At 40.2% G+C, this 22071-nt stretch overlaps 1 protein-coding gene across 10 annotated transcripts in view; it reads left to right on the top strand.

The window, feature by feature from the left end:
- Window positions 1-22071, top strand: part of LOC139142499 (serine-rich adhesin for platelets-like) — an 87981-nt gene that overhangs the window by 59224 nt on the left and 6686 nt on the right. For 9 of the 10 annotated variants that reach the window (XM_070712442.1, XM_070712443.1, XM_070712444.1 and 6 more), the window contains 9 exons: window positions 853-936; window positions 1788-1902; window positions 4403-4772; window positions 5494-6547; window positions 9080-9155; window positions 12144-12311; window positions 15729-15842; window positions 16285-16541; window positions 17424-20802. In XM_070712442.1, coding sequence (XP_070568543.1) covers window positions 853-936; window positions 1788-1902; window positions 4403-4772; window positions 5494-6547; window positions 9080-9155; window positions 12144-12311; window positions 15729-15842; window positions 16285-16541; window positions 17424-20802 — 5617 coding nt within the window. The remainder of the gene's footprint in view (window positions 1-852; window positions 937-1787; window positions 1903-4402; window positions 4773-5493; window positions 6548-9079; window positions 9156-12143; window positions 12312-15728; window positions 15843-16284; window positions 16542-17423; window positions 20803-22071) is intronic. The other variant, XM_070712452.1, reaches the window with a different exon arrangement.

Genomic DNA, 22071 nt, shown 5'->3' with positions numbered 1-22071 from the left:
GACGGATTTGTGTAAAACCTGCAGGCGAGCACATATTTTGGACCGAGTACTTCATTTTGGCTGCAGAGGTCAGGCGGGGTCAGGCCCTTAAACGACTCCGAAGAATACAATGCAATGCTAATTACTCAAAGTGATTGTGTTCGATGCAGTGCCGTCCACAGGTTGCTAGGCAAGTTTGAAGATTTCCAACCACACTGGTATTTTTTTTATCTTTGTGTCCGAAAAGAAGGAGTCCATTGACTGTGGAATGTCTAGGATTTACTGCCAAGCGTGCCAACTGTTAAAAAGTCAGTTGTGCCATAGTTTCAAAGCGGATGTGGCCAGCGAAGTGAAAGAATAGGATATTGTGAACGATGCGAAACTGTGTACCGCTCAAGAAGCGAGCACCATGCTTTGTTACTTTAATCAAAACAGGAAAGACACACAGAATTATGTCCCTTGTTGTTCCGGATGTACGATATTCTTACGTCTCCAGGTTGAGACTTTGAGCCAATAAGATCCATCCTTCCATCACCCATGATGATGCACTGACATATATATTTGTCCTGCAGAACAGAGCTTATACAAAAAAAAATTTTGGAAAACAGACAAACACCAAGCGATATCAATTATTTCAATGCTTTCCTTGTTGACAAGGTCCAGACCTTGTGCGTCATAACCCAGAGTTCACGGAGTGTGATAACAGAGTGTCAGGACAATCAGCATATTGTTCAACAAAGCTCTCTGGCTTTTAAACTCACTCCATCAATCCAATTGGCTACCAGAGATTGCCAATCACAGCCGCTCGCAATCTTATTCTATCTCTCTTACTGGAGGGATGTCTTTACTTTTTCCTTAATGCTACAATCACAGCGGGTTTGATTATCGACCGTATGCCATCAATTGGTGTCTCAAACTGAAGATTTTGGACAGTCTCCCAGTCTCCCAGAAAGAGAGGTAAGGACAAATTTTGAGCAGAAATTTTACAATTTTCTGTACTTCTCATCTGAAAGGTCAGTCGGAATCACCCTGTAACTTTATCATTTCAAGCAGTGCTATTGTTCAGCAGACAGTCAATTCGATCAGATACTGCTAAAAGTGCATGGACATCTGTTTTTGCATGCATAACTTACAACACTTAGAGTGTGGGCTGTTCAAGTTGCAATTTCTCAAACCATCAGTAAATCTCTACGACTGCAGACAGACAGACTGCAGATTTGAGCAGTAATGTTTGTTTTGGCAGAGGTGCAGGGCTCTTTCGCTTTGTTCTGTTTCTGAACTGATACAATTTGGTTTTTGTTCAACAAAATGTGAGTAACTATGATAATGTAGATGTAACGTATTCGTAACAGGAGTTGACAAAGATCTGGTGTTTGTCGCCAGAGATTATGTGTGACAAATGAAAAGCATTGCAGCAATGTATAAAAGCAGGAAATGTAAGTCCATTTCTGAACTATATATCATGAGGAAGACAGCTGTTGAAACCTGCATCATGTGAGATAGAGTTCAGGATCACCAAAGTTCATATGGGGGAAAAAAATCGATACTGCCATCAATTTTCAAGACGGGTGACTTAAAATTTGTGAAACAATAGTTATGCAAATAGTGTTAAGTGTTATCAGTGGTGCTGACACGTATTGGCTCATACTTGTAAACTATCAGCCATTTTCGTTTTATTAACCCTTTCACCACCATGGTTTGTCCCAAATCCATTGTTTTCTATGGTAAAGTTGGACCTGTATACAGGGAACTGGGGGTGAAAGGGTTAAAGCTCTGTTAATTTTTTTGCTTTCACTTCCTCACTGCAGTTTGAAAGCTGAGTGGTTGTACAGCCAAGGCAAGGGAAGGAACTACCGGCCGGGCCAGCACGCTCAGCTTGTGGAGTATTTAAGCCATGTTAGTCCCCTAACGATGTCATCAGATGTAAGTATACCACGCATTTTGGGCTCCTTTTTCACCGATCAAAGTGCCATGCTGACACGTACGCTGTTGAGTATCCATGACTACATGCTGTTTTGTCGTGTCAAATCGCGTCAGTTGCCCATACCCCAGCAGCATTGCTCCCATGTTGTGTGTTTTATTGGCATTTAAACAATTTTATGATGTGTCTGATGCTTCCATCGGCTGGAAGACTTTTCTTTTCTGCTTCAGCTGTCAAGATGTTTTCGTTTTTAAATCAAGATTGACGGAAATTCTTAGAAGCATTTTTTTTCTCTTTGGCTGTTTCCCAAGTTCATCAGTGATCAAATGAAATGTTTCACTTCTGCTTTGAACTGTTCACTGCTGTGAATTGCAGTTTGCTAATTTTTCTGTGTCCTAGAAAGAAAAGAAAAGGGATGTCACAAAACGTGATATGAAACCACAGAATAAAGAAACAGAGAAGTGTATGGAGAAATGGGGGGGGGGGGGGGGGAGAGCGCTAAAAAGAAATCACCACAACTCAGGATAATCATGAAAGAGGGTATATTTGAAATTGTAATGTTTCATCAAAAGCCACAGACAAGGAGGAGCAAGTATTCCTTAGTGTTTCAGTGGAAGAAAGTCTGGTGCATTGCCTTCCTCAGAAAAGCTTATGAAACGTTTTTGTGTGTGTCAGCAAGTTTATATTTTGAGCAAGTTTACAATTTGGTTTCTCACAACAGTTATTAAGTAATCTAAATCGGATCAAATGCTTGCTTTTCGCGAAGGCCACCAATTCAAAAGCTTTCTTTTTTTCGGATGCGGGCAAGTTGAGTAAACAGGGCACAGGTCACTATACGACAAGCGCTTATCAGATCTCTCTGTTCAGCAAGGCCAGTAGATCACAATGGCTGTAAGGCCTCTGTTTGTCTAGTGTGTAAGGTCTGTTTGAGATCTATTCAAACATTGAGTTTTTTGGCACAAATATCTTTGAAACCATCACTGCTTGTCCTTCTTCCTTTATGCAAATGAGGAAAGTCACATGACTTAAGCCTGACCAATGATGTAAAGATAATCTTATAAAATGGGATTTCAGCAATGCTGATGAAATCAAAGTTTCTGTCGCTACTAATGTTGAAGATGCAAAAACCATTTTCATTGGAAAAAAGTGTCTGCATGATTCTTTGAAAATTTTCTAGGGCTTAATACCAGTTGATTTCCTGTTAGCACCTGTCTTTTTATGATGTGAAATTCCACCTCAGAAACCTTCATGTTATTTGTGTACATTTAATACTTCACCTGATTGCACTGCCCCAGCGTGTGATAATTTTGAAAGATAAACCCGGTGATGTTGGGTGAACTCTGTAACCAGTTTGCTCCTTGCCATTACTGCCTGCAATAAATATTAAATTATGACATCATTAAAAAGGCTGGCAGTTTATGTGATACAAGATTAGGGAGTTGAAAGATGTCCGACTGATAAGATAAAACACTGTCCAAGGGTCACAGACCTCAAATATACAGGCAACTTGTCGCTGTTATACAAACCCACTTCTAATACACAAACACAGAGAAACTGGCCATTACGAGAAGAGGTCTGTTTGGTTGTGTTTGTGTCTATTTCCATGAATAGCTATACTGTGGCCTGGAACACTTACAGCAATGGTGCAACGAGAAGTGTAAGTTGTTCAAGAGTGCATGTTTTGAATATCATATATTACCACACAACTATATGTCCTTGTCTTTATCAGTCACAGTGCAGGCCTTTACAGAGGTGTGTCAATTTTGATTGTTTCAATTCTCCCCAGTGATGAAAATGTTTATTTTGGATGTGAGGGTTAAAGGTTGATACTCTTTAAATTTTGCCGGGTAGCTTCAAAATATTTACTATTCCTAAATGGGTGCTGATACAAGCATTCATTGAATCTAGTCAAGAGTTTTGTCATCTACAGCCTGATGTAGTGGTCAGGTAGATTTTCGGCTCGGCTGATTTTTACACACTAACGATTCTCATCTAACTTCCTTCATTCACATGTCTCCATTTTATCAAACATTAACTTGAGAGTTACAGCAACTTTTATGTTGGCTACTGTTCAGAGACATAAATCACAACAGGTAGCCCATTGATGTCCTTCCAGTATAGCATGTTTATCATCCTTGGTTGCTTGGACACAAAAAAAGAACCAGTTGACCCAATATTAATCTGTTGTACTTCACTGCCTAGCGTTATCGGAGACCCTTATAAGGTGTTCCAACCACGCCATGCTTCTGTGGTTTCGACAAAGTGATCTGACGGTTGTTTGAGAAACAGTATGGTATAAGTTGAAGGATGAACTTCATGAGATACACCATGGTACTGTATGAATTTTGTAAATGTTTATCCTACTCACCCCATTTCAGTGTGGAAAGGTCCAAATGCACCTTGCTGAGCAATTAGACTAGACTAAATCATGGTGCAGAGAGGTATTGAAAGCCATGGATGTGCAATGATTGATGTAACTGACTTTTCTCGCTTCTTTTGCAGTTACAATCCCAACAAGACGAAAAACTTAACAAGATCCTCAGCAAACGGCAATTCTACCAACAGCAGCAGCTCCACGACTCCCGCGGTCGCCTCACAGAGAAAAGCCTCGACACCAGCTTCAAGCAGCCGGAGCGGTCCTCCTCGCCGACGCCGTCCAAGAGCTCCTCACCGAAACGAAAGAGGTCGCCGAGAAAAGACCAGAGCCAGATGAAGGACAGCACCATCTCCAGCCCCAAGAGCATGCCGACGAAAGCGTGGGGCTCCACCGTCGGGGATCACAACCAGAACGTGATCAACAGGGCGCACTTCCACCCTGCAGAAAATTACAGAGATACCTCATTGGGTGTAGTCATTCATGATTTGGAAGAAGGTAAGACAAACAAAATGATTCTTGCATGTCCAGGTATCTTTGAGTGCCAGTCATTTTTGTCGCCTGTAAAGAATATACCTCCATCAAATTTTTTTCAGATTTTTGCCAAATTTTGATAAAGAACTGTAGCCATGGAATGTGATTTCCATTTTGTCCAAAATTGTCAAAAACAAATTACAGAAAAATCACAAAATTTGGTAAAATGTTGCACTAAAATTTTGGTGGGAAAAATTAGAGCACTCAAAGGGTTAATCGTGGGCCTGCAGAGTGAATGGAAATTTTACAGATTTCAGACCCCTAGAATGTATCATTCAGGAGTCATTATCCTGTCAAATCTGTGAAATTCAGTAATGAGTATGTCTGAATGGTAGTCTGCCAAGTCTATTGATAGGTAACATACATGTTAGGTCGATTGGTGGTGAGGGGGAGGGGGCTAATATATTATATTCTTGCATGTGAAACATACTAAGTACGTTGAAATAAGTCTTCGGTCAATAATGGTTCTTACTGACCTGGTAAGATGGCTAGTGATAGGTCGAGCAGGGAAAAGTGTTAATCCAATTCGCAATTGTTAGAATAATGAGCCCTTTTCCCAACAAGGTTAAGCAATATTTAGCTTAAATGTAATATAATATATCTCATCGTTCTGTTAGCAAGAATTCTCTTTAATCAAATCGTACAAAAAGTGCTGCTTCGATAACTGCATCTTGCTCTCTTTCAGACAATTCTGACCTCAGCAGCACTCTTAACAACAGCTTGCTGCAGTCCGAGTCAATATACCTCCCAGCATCTTCTGACCTAGATGAAGACAACTACGAGCTGAGGCCCACGACAGCGCCTCCCTATGCAGGCTACAGTAATAAACACCTGACTGACATCATCGGCGCCGACGACTATAAGAGACCGGCCTCTGCTGAAATTATGCCAGTGAAACCTCAGTCTGGCAGAAAGAGCCCCGTGCAGCACGTTAGTATGAGTGCCTTGGACCGAAATGAGAGCGTCAGAACGCCCCTGAATCTCGGCAGCACGTCAAACCCCAAAGGCAGAGAACTCAAATCAGCTGCTCTTCCAAACGGAAAAGTTGCTCCCGTGAAATTTCATCAGCCTGACAAAAAGTTCACGAAACTGTCACCGAAAAAGGACTCGCCGCAGAAAACGCCCAGCAGTAAGTCCACTTTCCAGGCGCATGAAGACAAACCAATAAAGACTTTCAATCAGTCCGATATCCCCAATCGAATCGCCGCTAACCTCATGCTGACCCCCGAACCTGCCAGAAGGTCTGTGCGATCCCCATCTCCGTTGCTAGGCGACAAGAAAAAACAATCATCCAAGAGTCAGTCCCCACACAAAAATCAAAAGAGGAGGAAAGCCCCGAATATTGGGAGTGACACGGAAGGCAGTGATGGCGCCATCATGCAAAACGGACTAGATGGCATTAAAAAGAGAGTGGCGGAGCGAAAGAAGGACAGGCTCCCGCCCTCGAGGGGGGATCCTGGGGTCATTGAATTGAGAAGGACTTTTACCAAAGACTCGCCGCCGAAGGCGCGCAGCAGAGTGTCTGCCAAACCCTTGCCAACGAAACCATTGGACACTAACTTCATCAACAGGATTGCAATGGTAGGGGTTGAGGATGTCCGTGAGGCCACCAAGATTCAGGCGTGGTGGAGGGGACACTGCGCTAGGCAGCACAATCCCAAAGTAGTCAAAGCACGTGAGATGATACGTAGGCAGAGAGTGGAAGACCACATCAAGGAGCTCAATGCTGAATTAGAAAGGTGAGTATTACATAGAGTATGGAACACAGACATAATCATCAATGGTCATATTTACACTCTTGGTTGTTTTCAAGTAATTGATCCTAAGGGGGGGTCATCAATAATGTAATGTCTAGAATTCTGTGTCAACCAAACATCATGTCATCATTATTTGTTTATGAAATGTAATTAGTGTATACTAGCCAAAAGGGCAGAATAGTATCATGATAGCACATATATCATAAGGTATAATGTCAACAGGTAATATAAAATCCCATCAATTTTTAAATTGTCAGTTTTAGAATGCTCTCTGTGGTACATTCTAGTCTCTGTACACACAGTTTGAATTAAAAACTAGTAGGGTTTACAGAACCCAATATAAACCCTATAGATACTAGGCAAGCCATAGCAGGAAGATCATAGCTGAAGTCTCTGTCCAAAACAGTTTCTCTTTTCATCCCACTCACCCTCATTTTGTCAAACTTGCTTATGGAAAGCCGCCAAACTGCAAAAAAAGCCTATTAGTGTATTAACAGAGTTAAGAGCTCTCAGAATTTAAATCCCGAATCGTAAATTAAAAGTTAGTGTCAGATTTAATGGTTTCACCTGTCTGCTCACGTTGGATGCAGTTCTAAATTTGTGTTTCCTTTGTGGCTAACTCTGCCATACCTGGCATAACAAAAGGCAAAGAAAAGCCTGTCTGTTTTTCCACAAAAGAAAAGAGCATTTGTTGAAATTATGCTGTGGTGATAAAACATCTGATTGACATTCTCAAGAGTTAAAGAATAGAATTTTGTCTTTCTATGAAAATGTACATTTGTTTGCTAATTTAATGGAAAATCTCTGAAACAGAAAAAGTTTTGAGAATATTTGAAGTGAAGAGTGCATGCTTGCACTGTCACAGCATTTTACTCTACCGTGTCAGTTATGAGCTCCATAATTATAAAATGGACCTTGTACAGGACTGTTTGCGCTTCAAACAAACTAACCGACGCACTCGGTGCCGACAGACAAACAAACAACTGAAGTGTGTGTACAGGTAAACACTGAGGCCGCTCAACCGCCCGCCTCTCTCTCTCTCAACAGGTTTTCACATGTTACCAACCTTACTTAGAAGTAAACATCTTACAAGAAAACATAGCTACGGTTTCATTGTCTGATAATGTTGATTTATAAGTAATGACCGTCTGATGTTGATGTTGGGGACAATACAAGCAAGTGCCTTATTTACTCTTTAAAGCTACCGTCTAGAGTTGCCCAACGTGTGTGAGATTCCTCCATCCCACCCTAGCCTGTTTTCCTTTCACACTTTCTGACAAGATAACCATATCTCTCCTTTATTTACCTTTCTTTGGAAGCTGAAAGAAGGGCTCTATGAGTCACTTTTTTCCCCTTTTGACTCTTAAAACACACAAAATAGTTTTCCACATTGTGATAAATTTTTCAGATGGATTTGTGCAGGGGCTAAGGTTTACTTCAATTGCTTGCTTTGAACAAAGTTTGCCTTTGTAGGCCCGCTGTACATTTTGGAAAATATTATTTGTAGAGAGTCTTTGAAAGAAAACAAACAGCATATTTTCGACAGTTTGTTTTGAAGAGTTCCTGTGAAGTCAATAAACAGTTTCCTTTTAAAAGGCAAGGCCCCAAAAGGCTGTTGCAAATCTTAAACCTTATCCTTCAAAATGTACCAAAAAGATTGCAATTTGTCTTTCTAAAAGTACGGAGGTGAATATTGGCTTACTTTACTAAGTTTCAAGAAACGGCATTCACAATTGTTTTCTGAGTAAAAATAAACTACTTAATGATTTAGGAAACATTACGCTTTGGCTAGCAGGCATACAAAAGGATCTTGAAAAGCTTCAGTATGTTATTGGTTGCTACAAAAGATGCAAAGATAGCCATTTTTTATAAAAAATAGTGATTGACTGCAAAAGTTTACAGAAATTTGAAATTCTCTGTGCTTGGTAAGGCCATTGCCTTGTTGTGCAATGATGTGTTTAAATCCCAATACTTGGCTGATAATGTAATGTCAAGCATTGTTACATTTGACTCTGTAAAGTGCAGGCATAAAGTTAAAAAGCAGCTTAACTTGTGACAAAGCCCAAGTCAGCTTTGGTGTCATTAGGAAATAAGACTTTGTATTACGTGTTGCAAGAGAAAAACACTGGTCTTCATCGCTGCTTAATCGGCTGTCTCGCCCCTGGTGCAGGTTTTCATGAAGTCAAGAAAAAAAAAATCTTCAATATTTCATCCACCTGCCGACGCTTTGGCGGGCAAAAGTTTTGGCGGTACACCGCTCAGCATGAAACTGTCAGCCAGGGGCAAACAAAGGAGAAGGATGCTGGCACTGTGCCAAGTCTAATAGTAGTCACACACTGTACCTTAAACCACAAATCAATTGTTCCTCCGTACAACACTGCTTTAATATCAACTGTTATTGCCCCGTCACAATAAAGTGAAAGAAGAAGCCCATCAAGGACACTCTTTGAGGAGGTTAATTTTCTTTATTTGACCTTTTGCTTTTTTTTTTCTGTCTTTCTTTCATGTCACCAGGACCAAACAGATGTACGTGCAAGAGAAAAAAATGAGAACGCTACAAATGGAGGCTATCAAGTTTCTATGGGAACAGGTAAGATAATTGTGTGGGTGGATTTTTTTCATGGTGGAGGGTAGGTAGGATGAGGGGAGGGATTTGTTACGAGGTGGTGGCTGAGAACATCCAGTCAGCTCATCATCAAACAATAAAATCACGCTTTTCAATTGGAGTGAGGCGTAGGCACGGTGCAATAAATTTACTTGTTAACCCGTTTCATGTTATACTATGATGATACTTAGTAACCAAGCGCCGATAATTTATGACGCCCTTGCAAAATCTGCGTGAAGGACATGTTTATTGCCATTTCTCCACAAGAAGACTCCTAGCTGATCCTGAGGACGTGCTCCCCCCTTCTCTGTCCTCAACGCTTCTTTAGCCGTCTCATAAAAAGCACTCCAAGACCACAGATCATATTACAACATAAATTTTGCAAGTGACTGGCAAAACAGAATAGTATTCTGAAGACACAATGGTGTTTGAGGAGAGTCAGGGCTCAATAAAAAAAAAGAACGCCAAGCAGATTGGACGGACGATCAATAAAAACCTGTGACCCCTATTGACAGAGCAGGTATACACACCTGTCGCTGTGGAGGAAAAATAAGGGTGACTCTGGCACTGGCCCAAGTCTTTGTTGCATGTCCTCTTAGGTTGAACACACAGTCATAGTGAAGCCGTCGCATAAAGTGTTCTTGTCAGTTCTTCTACCACTTATTGTCCCTTTTTATCGCTCCATCTTGATGATGTGGTCATACTAAATTTCGGTGGTGGTGAGGGGTCAGTAACAATCACTTGATAACTTCATGGTGTCTTGGTGGTGAGATCAGAAGTTCCAACTCTTGAGTTAGTTAATCCTGCAGATTCAGTTGTGACAAATGTACTGACATAAAAACAGCAACCAAAATATGAGAGATCAGTCAGCCTACTGTTTTCAAGGTCCTGAGGGCTTGCTCCTGCTAAATTTGATAACTTTTGTGAAAATTATCATCAACAGCGTCAGATTCATATTAAACACAGAAAGCAGTACGACATAAAATTTGAAGAAGGTGAAGTTGTATTTTAAACCAGGCAACAGCCCAGACCTAAAGAAACATTTGCTCACTAGAACGGTTCAATAGAAAACCTCTTTATTTCTCTGGTGTCATCTGAATCTGTGAATCAAATTTAAACAAATGTCTGTCGAAAAAAAATTGGCGTTTTGCCACTAATTACACAGAGTATGCTGCATCAGTGACTCAGAAGGCACACAATTTGTTCTGCAGACCATGTGGAAATGTTTGAGAAGGGTTTCATGTGTCATGCTATTGATATTTGTGAGCTTCCTGATACAGTACTGTAATTTTCTCGTCATGAAGAACTGTAGAAGTAAATTATTACAGGTTTTCAGAAAGGCAGTCTGCCATATAAGCTTTTATAAAACACAACTATTGCAACAGAGTGTTCCATAATGCAAAAACATGTTAGCCAGTACACCGTGACACTATTATATCCAAAATCTCTAAAATTTTCACAGCACATGTCAGAGATATTCTGTTTTAAAAGCTACACTGCGAGACAGAAGGTCACAAAGTTCCAAGACTCATGCATTCATGTGGCACTTGGATGATAAATGTTAGCGTCTGACGCTTGTCTAAATTTGATCCTGAAATATGTCGATGCTGAGAATTTTTTACTCGTTCTTTTTGATCTGTTGAATTTCAAGAGCTAACCTGCTCTGACCTCTGAACTCAGGCTTCTTTGAAAAGTCGGACAAAAGCTGCTGTGTTGTCTGAGGAGGGGTTGGTATGGCAACCATGGGAAGCAGGGTTGGATGGGCTTTGTCACAGACGCTTAACTTTTCAAAAACTCCAGCATTGTTGGAATTTTTCAGGCTCTTTATGTCCTGTTGAAGTGAGTCAAATCGGTTTGCTTTTTGATCATCGTGTCACTGAGCTAATACAGCAGGTGCCTTCAGAGCTCTCGACCCGTCACCAATTTGATGCAATAGTGCTTTTGTTGTCATGGTTGTTTTTTTTCCCCCAATATTTCTTTACACTTTAAATCTCCCATGCACCGAGAACTCTTTATAACAACATAAATTGTCTTACTGCATCAGCGCCAAGCCATTTTGCCGCAACAAAAGAAATGAAAAAGATAATGACAGCCTTTGCCGCTCAACAACCGAAGCAGCACTAATTGTACAATTAAGCATGACATGTCGTGACATTTCATCATTTATGTTTTTTTTCAAAGTTGGATTCCCTGTTATGCCCTGCCCATTGGAGCAAACCAGAGTCCACGACAGGGCAGTGAATTCTGCCAGACTCCCTAAAACCTACCAATATTGAGTTTATATTTCAATTTTCCGGATGACTTGAGAGGCCAATGTATCAGACTAGAGCATTCTTCAATGTTGCGTGCACCATGATTGCACATACAGTATCTAATTGCGTGATAGTTGCCAATTTTCCCCCGGGGTCTTTGCATCACAAAAAATATTTCTCATCTCCTTCGCATACTAAAATTGTTCAATGGCGCCGTGTTCCTTCTCAACATTTGTTCCTTTGGTCAAAAGTTGTGGTTGGATCTGTCGGTTTTGCTCCCATTGCATCATGGGAGATGAATATATACTTTTACACTGGCACGTCCTTGAAAATGAAACTTAATCCTCTAAAGTCCTGAAAAATTTATAAGCCATCCACCATTTTCAAAAAATCATAGAATTGTAGATCATAATATCATACAAATGATAAAACTACAGATAGATAGATCATAAAATAATACTTGGAAAATAGTATTTTGGACCTCAAAAAGTCTTTGGAAATTACTGAAAAAGTCCTTGGAAGTCCTAGACTTTCAAGTGACTTTGAGTATATGGATCCTGTCTGATTTTCTTTCACGATGTACTGGAATCACGATGCCCTAAAACTGATAAATTAAGTGGCACAGTAAAATATTAAAGAATTTACAAAACACTTGTAAATCATACGTCGTAAAACTGTAGTTGTGATAGTAATATTTATTGGCATGTGTGTTTTTTCACAGGTACAGGCCCTACATCAGTGGAAGGAAGATTTCACCCAAGACAAGCACGTCTCTCAGGAACAGCAGTCTGTGAGTGCCACCGCAGCCGCTCTTGCCCAGCAAACGGAGAATGAGGCCTCGGTGAAAGAGGCCCAGCTAGAAAAGAAGTGCACTGAGCTTCAGCAACAGGTATCATTCCGAAAATGTGTTGATCTCTTGCAACAGATTCAAGTCTTGTAGATTTGCCATGGGAGAAAAAAATGTGCGGGATTTTGTAACAAAAGGACGAACATTTAAAACCACAAACTTTCTTTTATTTTAAAGTATTATAAACATAGTCACTAGCATGCTGGTGTTTAAGGTGGTAACTATTCTTGGTGATTTTGTTTTAGCGTAGCTCAGATTTGGGTGAGATAATTTGATGTTTTGAAGATTGGCATCATTACAATCACACAAGCAGCATAAAAAAATGTTTACATTGGTGTAGGATTCCATTCAGCCACCACTCAGCAATTAGATATAGATCTCACAAAATCTTGCAGCATTCTAAGTCTTATTAGATTAGGAAGGTAGCATTTTTCACCAAATCATGTGTGCTTGTGAGACATCACTGTTGGTACACCGACTCAAAAAAAAATTCAGATTCACATTCCTTCTTAATCCATCATTGAGAATCAGTTTTCACAGACTGCTGTAATTTTATATGTACGTGTAAATATTTTTCAGAGTTCTGTTTTTTACAGTGTTTGATCAATTGACCACCGTTGACAGCTTCTCTGACGCAGAAGCACAGGCTTCGATAGATTAGTAGTATTGTTCAGCTCTGCCTGTGTAGAAGATGCAATCTTGGCGACAAATGACCGCTTCACAAAAAAAAGAAAAGGTTGGACAAACAAAGTGATTTGTTTGACGCCAATCGCCATTTGTGAGCCATTAGATGCAGGAATTTGATTGTTCAGCCAGGGCTGAGCCAGCCCTCGGAATCACAGGAATTTTCCTTGTTTGGATTTTTCGGCAGAGCATCAGGAAACAATACAGTGAGATTTTAGCAACTGAGGTGTGTTACATGAAACTGTTTCTTTGAGGTCTGGATTATAAAAGTTGACAGCCTTGATTTGATAGCAGTCTCCTAATTATGGTTTTGTCTGAGTGGAAGGACATTGATGTAAGCTTGTCTGATGATAATCAGTTTTCCAAATCATCCTGCTGATTCACAAAAAAAACTAATTAGATTTTTGAAGGCCACAGAAGAAAAAATGAAAAAATATGGTGTTCTGTTTGTTCAAACATACAGCACATTGGTTTTATTTAAAGATTGAATTTAATTTGACTTGGAGAAACATTTTAAACTTTCGCTCAAAGGAAAGACTTGTTGTAAGATGTTTTCCAAATCCTCACCCAGTGTTAATGAGCTGTCCACCCCCAACTTTACCAGAAAGTGGCATGATCCACCATCAAAGTAAGCAGGATCGTTCCATTTTTCTGTAAACTTAAAAGGGGTCAACACTCTAACTTCAAGGAGGATGGTCCAAATGCGTATGACAGTTCAAAAAGTGTAAAACTTGAACTCGATTGCATATAGATCAAGCTCCAAGAAGACAACACGTCATTATAGCCAATCATATGTAGCTTTGATGTATCAATTTTAATATTTGCACATTTTTTTCACAGAAAAACTTACTATATACATATCCATAAATCCTTTCCATAACCTAGAGCTATCAAAATTTCAGCAGGTATTTTTTAAGTATTTATTTTATTTAGTGTCGCCACCGCAAAAAATGTTCGTGATCAATTTCATAATCAAACACAAGTGGAGAGAAGAGGTGATTTGTTACTTCAGTAGGTAACGGTTCCCTCGGGCAGTGTATCTGTCAAATAGATTCTCTTTGTGCTGTAAATATCATTGCATTCTCATTTCTTTCTGTACAAATTTTTGTCAAAATCAAATTTGCCCTTGTGAACATCAAATCAGCCTTGTTCAGTGTTGCAAGTTACAGTGCGTATATTCGTATAAAGTAGTAAGACTATTTTTTTATTGACAAGATACCGTATAATAAAGACTTCAAAAGTATTAATATGTTTTCAGAAGATTTTGTTTCCATTTCATTATAAATCTAACACTGATACAATCCAAAGCAAGAGAATTAATAATGGATTTTCTAATTTTTAAAAAAAGTTAATTTATTTCAATCAGTAATCAGATAGCATGGTCAGGGATATATTAGTCTTTCTGTACTTGTAGCTTTCATTGTAGTTATGCAATGTTGCTCAATTGATGTGCAATATTGCTGCTTATTGCCTCATGGGTTTGCAATATTGCTGGATATATTGCCCCATGGGTGTGCAATATGCTGCATGTTGCCCAATAGGAGGGGTTTATTTCCATTATTCCCTTCAAAGAGAACCATTTTACCTAGTCAGTAGCACATAACTGTAGTTTATATGTGTATTTTTACAAGGCAACTCATTTGCGACTTTTCAAAAATTGTTCCATGTGAAATATGATGGGTTGATTGAACCATTGGCAATTTCTCCTGATCGGTCAAATTAAGTTATGAAAATCTAGGATATCCAGGAGCATTATGGGATATGAAATATTGGTTTGAAATGCGAAATACCTTTTGTGTGTGATTCTTTGAGAATTTGGTTCTGTGAGAATTGAATCTTCAAGTGTAAAGGGCAGATTAGTGTGTGTCAGAAGCTTGGCCCAGCTGTACATGAGATTTGCAACTTTTGAAGAGAAAAGTCAGAAAATAAAAAGCATATAAGATTGAAACAAAGAGAAGTGGATTGCTTGTTGTTTCTTTCTCTGCTGTTTGTACTCGAAATCTGGGAAACCCTCTTTGGAGTGTCCTCAAATCTTACCTGCTTCTTCCCTGAAATCAAACTAGCACACAATGTTGTTTGGCTATTGAAATGACACCTTTTATATATTTAGATGAGAACAAAAAACTGTCTTCTGCTTGCGTTAATTTATAGAAATTAGTTTACCCAAGAACAAAACACCATTGAAGATGGAGATCAAGAATGCAAAATGAAAATCAGTTTTTTTAAAATTAATCTGGAATGCCCTTTAAACTTGACTGTTCTATTCTCTCTGTCATATTTTATTTCAAATTCCTGGACTGTTGTATCCCATATGAAGCTGTTCAACTTTATTTTATCAATTAATGTATTTCATTGTATGATATTTAAGAAAAACGATCAGCTTTGTAAAAAAGGATAGTATGTGGGAAATTCATGACAAGTCTATGCTGAAAGAAATTTATAGTCAAACTGAAAACGGCAAAAGCTATGTGTTACTCCCTGCTTGCATGCTCACTTGGCCTGACAGAGCGCTCTCTTGAGCTAGAAAGTGAAACAGATAACACATTCGTTTTTCCACCTGTCCTCTAGAGGGCGCCAGGGTGATGTGTCACTTGGTAACAAAGTTACATAAGGATATGCTGACTTGTTATATGACCTTGAACTTAACATTAGAGTAAAGGTCGAAGCATTTATCAGTTACTTTACGGTGGAAGGTTGTATTTTATTGAATTATCTCAGTGTTTTCATGATTCAAACTCTTTGTCAAAATAAATTTTCTGTTTTTTTACCTGACAGGTAACAGTCTTGCAAAATGCACTGTCAGTCATGACTGGGCAGCTACAAGCACCAAAACCTTCAGCTGGGAATGGTGCAGCTGAAAATGTACAGGACAGAAATCAGCACACACAGGTAAACAGTATGTAGTGTCGTTGCGTAAGGGAAGATGCATTCCATGCGAAAAAGTTTACTTTTGTGATACCATTGATTGAAAATGTATTCCACTTTTCTTATTCTGATTTAATTGTTTTTAATACAGTATAGATCTTTTTTTTAAAGGGTATATGTGGACATTTTTAAAATCATTTTTAATCTTGAAAAGATTTTCTGCAATTTCTCAACCCCCACCCCATCCCTAATTCAGTATCTCTGATCGGCATAATTTTCCCGTGGTAAGAACAAATACTGGGGTGCAACCATTCTATCATACTGTTAGTGTTTTGCATTCTCCTAATTTGCATCCAATTGTGGGACAGTACCACAGAACAGTTTCAGAGTATTGGGTTGATGTGAAGATGCCGATGATATCAATAGTTACCAACCAGTGTTGTGCTCTTCTTATTCACCTCCACAGGCTGCTAGCAGACCGAAGACCAAAGACAGAACATCACCCAAGAAGACAGGAATACCCACACCACCCAGAAACCTATCTTTGCAAAACCGACCAGACAACAGTGTGATGCTGAAGTGGGAAGCATCCACAATCTCAGACTCCACAGACCACAAAGTGACAGGCTACAAGGTGTTTGTCAACGGCAACGCCGAGGGTACTGTGGAAGGCAACGATACTTGGGCTATCATAGAAGGGCTTCTTTCAGATATAGTCTACAAGTAAGTGTCAACTTTCTATCATTGACAGACCTGTCTCCCATTTCATACAGAATATGTTAGAATCACATTGTAGTTTACTCATTGCATAGATATTAAAATCAATTCGGTTCAAAGCAAGCAGGGACTATATGAAGAATTGACTTGATATATTTTTTTGAGTTTCCTGATCTAAGGATTCATACATGATACATAAGTGTATGTTTACACAACAGTGTACTTATAAGTTAAAGTTGTTTCAAGAGCAAATCTGATGTATATAATAAATCATATATCTATAGTTGGTATTTGAATAATACACCTTTCATTCTTGATAACTTCAAGGCACAAAAAGCTGCACCTGGTTACTATTACTTTCCGATTTAGAGCAATTTATCACTAAATATAATCGGTTTTGAAAGTAGGGCTTGTCTGAAATTGATGGAGTAAACAATTTAATTTGATGCAAATTTCTTTTTGCTAATTGAACCTTTTCAACCCCCACCCCCTGCTCTATACTATGATTAGAAGACCAACTTTGTCATACAATTACAAAACAATAGGACTGTTCCAAGATTTGATAGTGAAAGGTAAAACTCAGCCATCCTGATGAAAACTATTCTAATCTCCCCCCATTTCCTTGTAGAAGTCCGACTTCAAAAAGAAATCCACTGGATTGGACTAAACCATGTCCGTGAACGAGTTAATAAGAATGGTGATAACTGTGTCTTTTCAATTTATACATGTGCGCTCTGAGATTTTCCTTACCAGAGAGATGTTAAATGTGTCACTTGATGATTCCATTTTTACAATTTTGCATTTGTAAAGTAAGCCGTACTTGTCAATGGCTATATTTTTCATCTGTTTCAATAAATAACATTTTTGTATGCCGTTTATGTCTCTCAGGTTTACTGTGAGGGGTGTTTCAGAAGCTGGTGAATCTCCTGACTCCAACACTGTAGTCACTCAGCTGGCGTCCACTCCACCACGTGCAACCGAGCTCCGCGACAAACCCAACCAGGAAGATCCACCCCCAAGGAGGCGAGGCAGCACAGGAAGCCGCAAGACATCAAGAGATTCATCGGGGTCAGCGCCGCCCAGGCGTGCCTCAACTGGTAGCAGGTCAAGCAGCCGAGGTCCAAGCAAAGCCACGGACAAAGCTGATGTCAAAGACAAAAAAACGTCTTCTTCTGGAAGTCAAAAGAAGAGCAGCGGAGAACAGGGGGAGACAGTCAGGAAGGATGAGCACAAGAAAGTCCATGGCATTGAAAAAAGGCCAAGCAGAGAAGAACTTAGAGATGTGAGGAAGCATGATGTGAAGGAAGAGAAGAGTGATGACATCATAAAGAATACAGAAAAGCCTGTCCCGCAGAAGATAGAAAATGCTGAACATATTGTTGAAAAGGAAGTTAAAAGTGGGTCTCCTCCGGAGAGATCTCATGAACCAAGGCGACGGAAGAGTAAAGATGTTGTTAAAACTTTGGAGAGAAAGCCTAGAGAACATGACCATGCAAGTGACATTGCTGTGCCAGACCCAAGTCATTCAGGGAAGGGCCCTGCAGCAGAGAGGAGCACCGAAGATGTCAAGGTATCAGAGAAGAGTGTTGATAAAGTAAGCATTGCAGGTGACGGGGCTGTGCAAGCTGAAGCCACCGAGGAAAAACGGCTTGTCTCAAAAAGGAGAAAGAGCAAAGAGGACACAAGAGGGTCAGAGGTCAAGTCCAAAGAGACAGAGCCTGCAGAAGAAAGGGCCAAACAAAGTCTAACATCCTCAGAGAAAAGCCATGAGACAAAGAGAAAAAAGAGCAAAGAGAGCATGAAGGGTTCTGAGAAGAAAGCCCAAGATGGGAAAGTGGTATATGAGAAGGACATACAAAATGAAGAACCTGTTCCCAAAAGCAGTGAAACAAGGAGACGTAAGAGTAAAGAGGATGCTAAGCTCCTGGAGAAGAACCTTGAAGATGCCAAACACACTGGTGACAAGGCTTTACGAAGTGAAGATGCTGTAGAAAAAAGTCATGAAGCGAGGAGAAAGAAGAGCAAGGAAGACAAAGTGTCTGACAAACTGAAAGATACTGAACTCCAGGACGAGACCACAGGGCAGAACACAGCCCCATCAGGAAAGAAGCATGAATCAAAAAGAAGAAAGAGCAAAGAGAGTTCAAAGCCTTCGGAGAAGAAGCAGGAGAACTTGGAAGATGATGATGGGACAGAGCAGAGTGCAAAACCCATAGAGAAGAGTCCGGAAACCAAGAGGCGGAGAAGCAAAGAGAAGAAGACGCGGAGAAGCAAAGAAGAGACAAAGGAAAGGAGAAAAGAGAGAAGAAACAGCAGAAAGGAAGAAAAGCAGAATGAAGAAGTTCCCAAAAAGAAGAAGAAGAAGAATGGAGACAGCCCAGAAAGTAAAGCAGCCAAAGCTACAGGCCGCTCCCAGGCACGGACACGATCTGACTCAGGTAACTCTGAAACACATACAACTGATGAAGCAGTGACTTCTGAGACACAAAAACACACAGAGGAAGTAAGCATACAAGGTGAAAGTGATTCTTCACAAGATAAGAGTAGTTCTCACAGGCGGCGGGTGCCTCAAGTTGAAAGTCAAGTTTCAGGGACAAAGGGGAGTAAAGAGAGGGTTCAAAGTAAAGTGCCTAAGACTTTGTCTGACACTGAAGCTGAAAAACATGATGCTGGCGATAGAATTCCAGCAGGAAAGGATACGAGAAAAGAAGATGGAGCTAATCTCTCAGGAGAGAGAACAAAGTCGCCAAGTCCTTCAGATGTTCCCGAAACACAAACGGATGCTGCTACAGAAGAAAAAATTGTGCGGAAAAGTGAAAAAGACTTGCCGGATGATGTTGATCTGAAGACCTATGAAATCACCACTGTAATTGCCCATGAGTCCAAGGAAGAAGATACTGAGAAGAAAGAATCTGACTCTGATGAAGAGAAACAAGAATCTCAGAGTGAAGTGCCTCCACCAGCGATGGTAAGAACAGATGCTAGGGAGCCACTCTACATAGACACCGAAGCTGCAAAGGCACATGGTTCAAAGCCTCTCCATGGCCATCACTGTATTCTTGATGCTGATGCGCCCGTTCAGATAAGCACAGTAATCGATACACCTTTCCATGGTGCTAAACTTCTGAGCAAGTCGTCGCCAGATGCCAAAACCAAGAGAAAATCATCGCGTCATAGAAGTGGGTCCACATCCTCAATGAGGAGCTCCCCAAAGAAGCCTCCAAGAGAGTCAGTCTCTGAGCCAAGCTCACCGACCAGTCCCCTCACCCCAGAGAAGCTGAGAGAGCTGGCGAGCTCCCTGCCAAATTCCCCATCCACTTCAAAGGAAAAGTCTGCGGAAGACAAACGGCAAGCAGCCATGAAAAGTGGGCAAAATACCTCCCCCATGCCTCAGGGAGAAGTGAGGCAGAGTTTTGATGAAGCGAGGGAAAGCATCAAGAGATCGCTTGCCGCCAGTATCAGCGATGTGATGCTCAGTTGGAACTCTGATAGTATAAACTTTGATTTGAGTGGAAGGCCCGAAGACTCCAGCTGTGTTCCCGATCAGAATACCCCAGACACTGTCCAGGAAAACAGAGTACAGAAGATGGTGGACCTGCTGGATGATTCAAGTAGCCACAAGAAACCTGCTGTGGGGTCGCACGGTGAGCAGCAGGGCCTTCAGAAGCAACCTGGAGAAGCAATTGTTGTGGAAGACGACGGAACAGATGCAGTAGAATTTCTTGATATTACAAGCCAGGATGTGTCAACCGATGAAAATGGAAAGGTCATCTGTAGGTCTCCGCCAACTCAGTCGGAGAATATTGTCAGTGTTGGGTCACAGGATCTCATGCAAGGGGACAAAACCCAAACAGATGCCAATATGAATGGAGGTCAGAATGTTGAAAGTAAAGAGAAGACTGACCCAGCAACGTCCGCAACGGATGGACAGAAATCTGATACCAAACCTGGAGAGGGCGGCAACACAGGTAACTCATATGAGCAGGGCAGCTTTGCCAGCCTCGCTGACCAACGCAAGCATTTGTACGTAAGAACAGACGCTACGTCACTGCCAGCTGAACAAGGCAGCCACACTCACGGCTCCACTTTCACGCCAAGGTCTCAGAGCTCATCAGCTATTTCTACTTTGCATTCACCTAATTCTCATAGCCCCCAGACATGCCATGACTCATACGGTGACAGGAATGCATTCTCACCCCCACCAACACCACCCAGCAGTAGAATGCCCGGGCCTACTATTTCACCTCATGACGGGGGTTCTGGCAAGGTAAGAGGGTGACCTGTCTGTCTGTCCGTCCGTCTGTCCATCTGTCTGTCAAAGTCTGTTCCAACTGTCCTGTACTAATCTCTGCCAAGTAACATCCATCACTCTTATATGCACTGCATAAAGTTTTCCTCAACATTGTCTAACTTCACTTCTTTGGCTAGGCCTCAGAAAGAATCATTCTAAGCCCCATCAGAACAGTCAATATTTTAAATATAAAACAAATCCTTTTTTTACCGTCATCTTCAGCATTCTGTAAATTTAATAAAGCATACATGTATAAGAATCTCTTCAAACAGGCAAGAATGTAGAACGTATGAAAGAAGCCGTTGTTTTATTGTACTCAGTAACTGAAATAAGAAATCCAATTTTCTTTGATAATTATAAGAACATTTCAATGTAACAACCAGTATAGAAGTTTTCTTGGTGACATCGAAGTCTTCTAACAAAAATGCAAATAGCATAATTATTAACTATCAATTCAGAGTTTGTTAATAGTTTTATTTTGCCGTGGTTTTGCTTTATAGTGCTCTGTAACATTTTTTATTTGTCAGCACATTTGCCTCATCACCATCACAATATCTAATAAATTTCACCCCATCAGCACGGTTGCCATAGTTACAAGCAAAGTTTGGCGTGTCCAGTGTCTGTTTTTTGTTCTTCATTTGCTTGCAGTGATTTGTACATTTGTAACAATGTAGCATTTATATTGTCTTGTGTAAACCTTCCAAGTGTCAGTTTGTTGTTTATGTCATGTTGTATTTTGCCTGGGCATACTTATATGAAGGGGCATATTTTTTTATCAGATATGGCTGAAAGTAAACTGTTAAAACAGATTCAAAATGCAACAGACTTCATTGAAGACTCGTACTGTGTAAATAATAATTTCTGTGGAACTACAAGAAAATATGCCTCTTTAAAATACCCAGTTTGTTCATGTTGTTTGTTGTTTTATGCATTTCCACATTTTCAGTCTTATGATTGCATTCAATTTGTTGTAAGCTGCAGGAACTGATTATTTTCGATTTTGTTCAACTGGAAGTAAAATCGTCAGACTCAATGCTATTATTGAAAAGACTAGAGAAAGATTAACAAAGCTGGTTGCTTGTTATTGAAGAAGTTTGCTTACTTGAAATATAAGAAATCAAGACATAAAGATGCAGGAATATCATGCAAGTGATGAATAGCGAATGTGATGGTATATATATTGTGAGCTTAATTTGACACGATGTTTGTTTAAGGAAAGAATTTCAGTCAATGAAATCAACTACT

The sequence above is a fragment of the Ptychodera flava genome, chromosome 10, assembly GCF_041260155.1.
Source record: "Ptychodera flava strain L36383 chromosome 10, AS_Pfla_20210202, whole genome shotgun sequence".
Lineage (NCBI taxonomy): Eukaryota > Metazoa > Hemichordata > Enteropneusta > Ptychoderidae > Ptychodera > Ptychodera flava.
The sequence above is the reverse complement of the archived record's forward strand: the minus strand, read 5'-3'. Positions and strand labels throughout refer to the sequence as shown.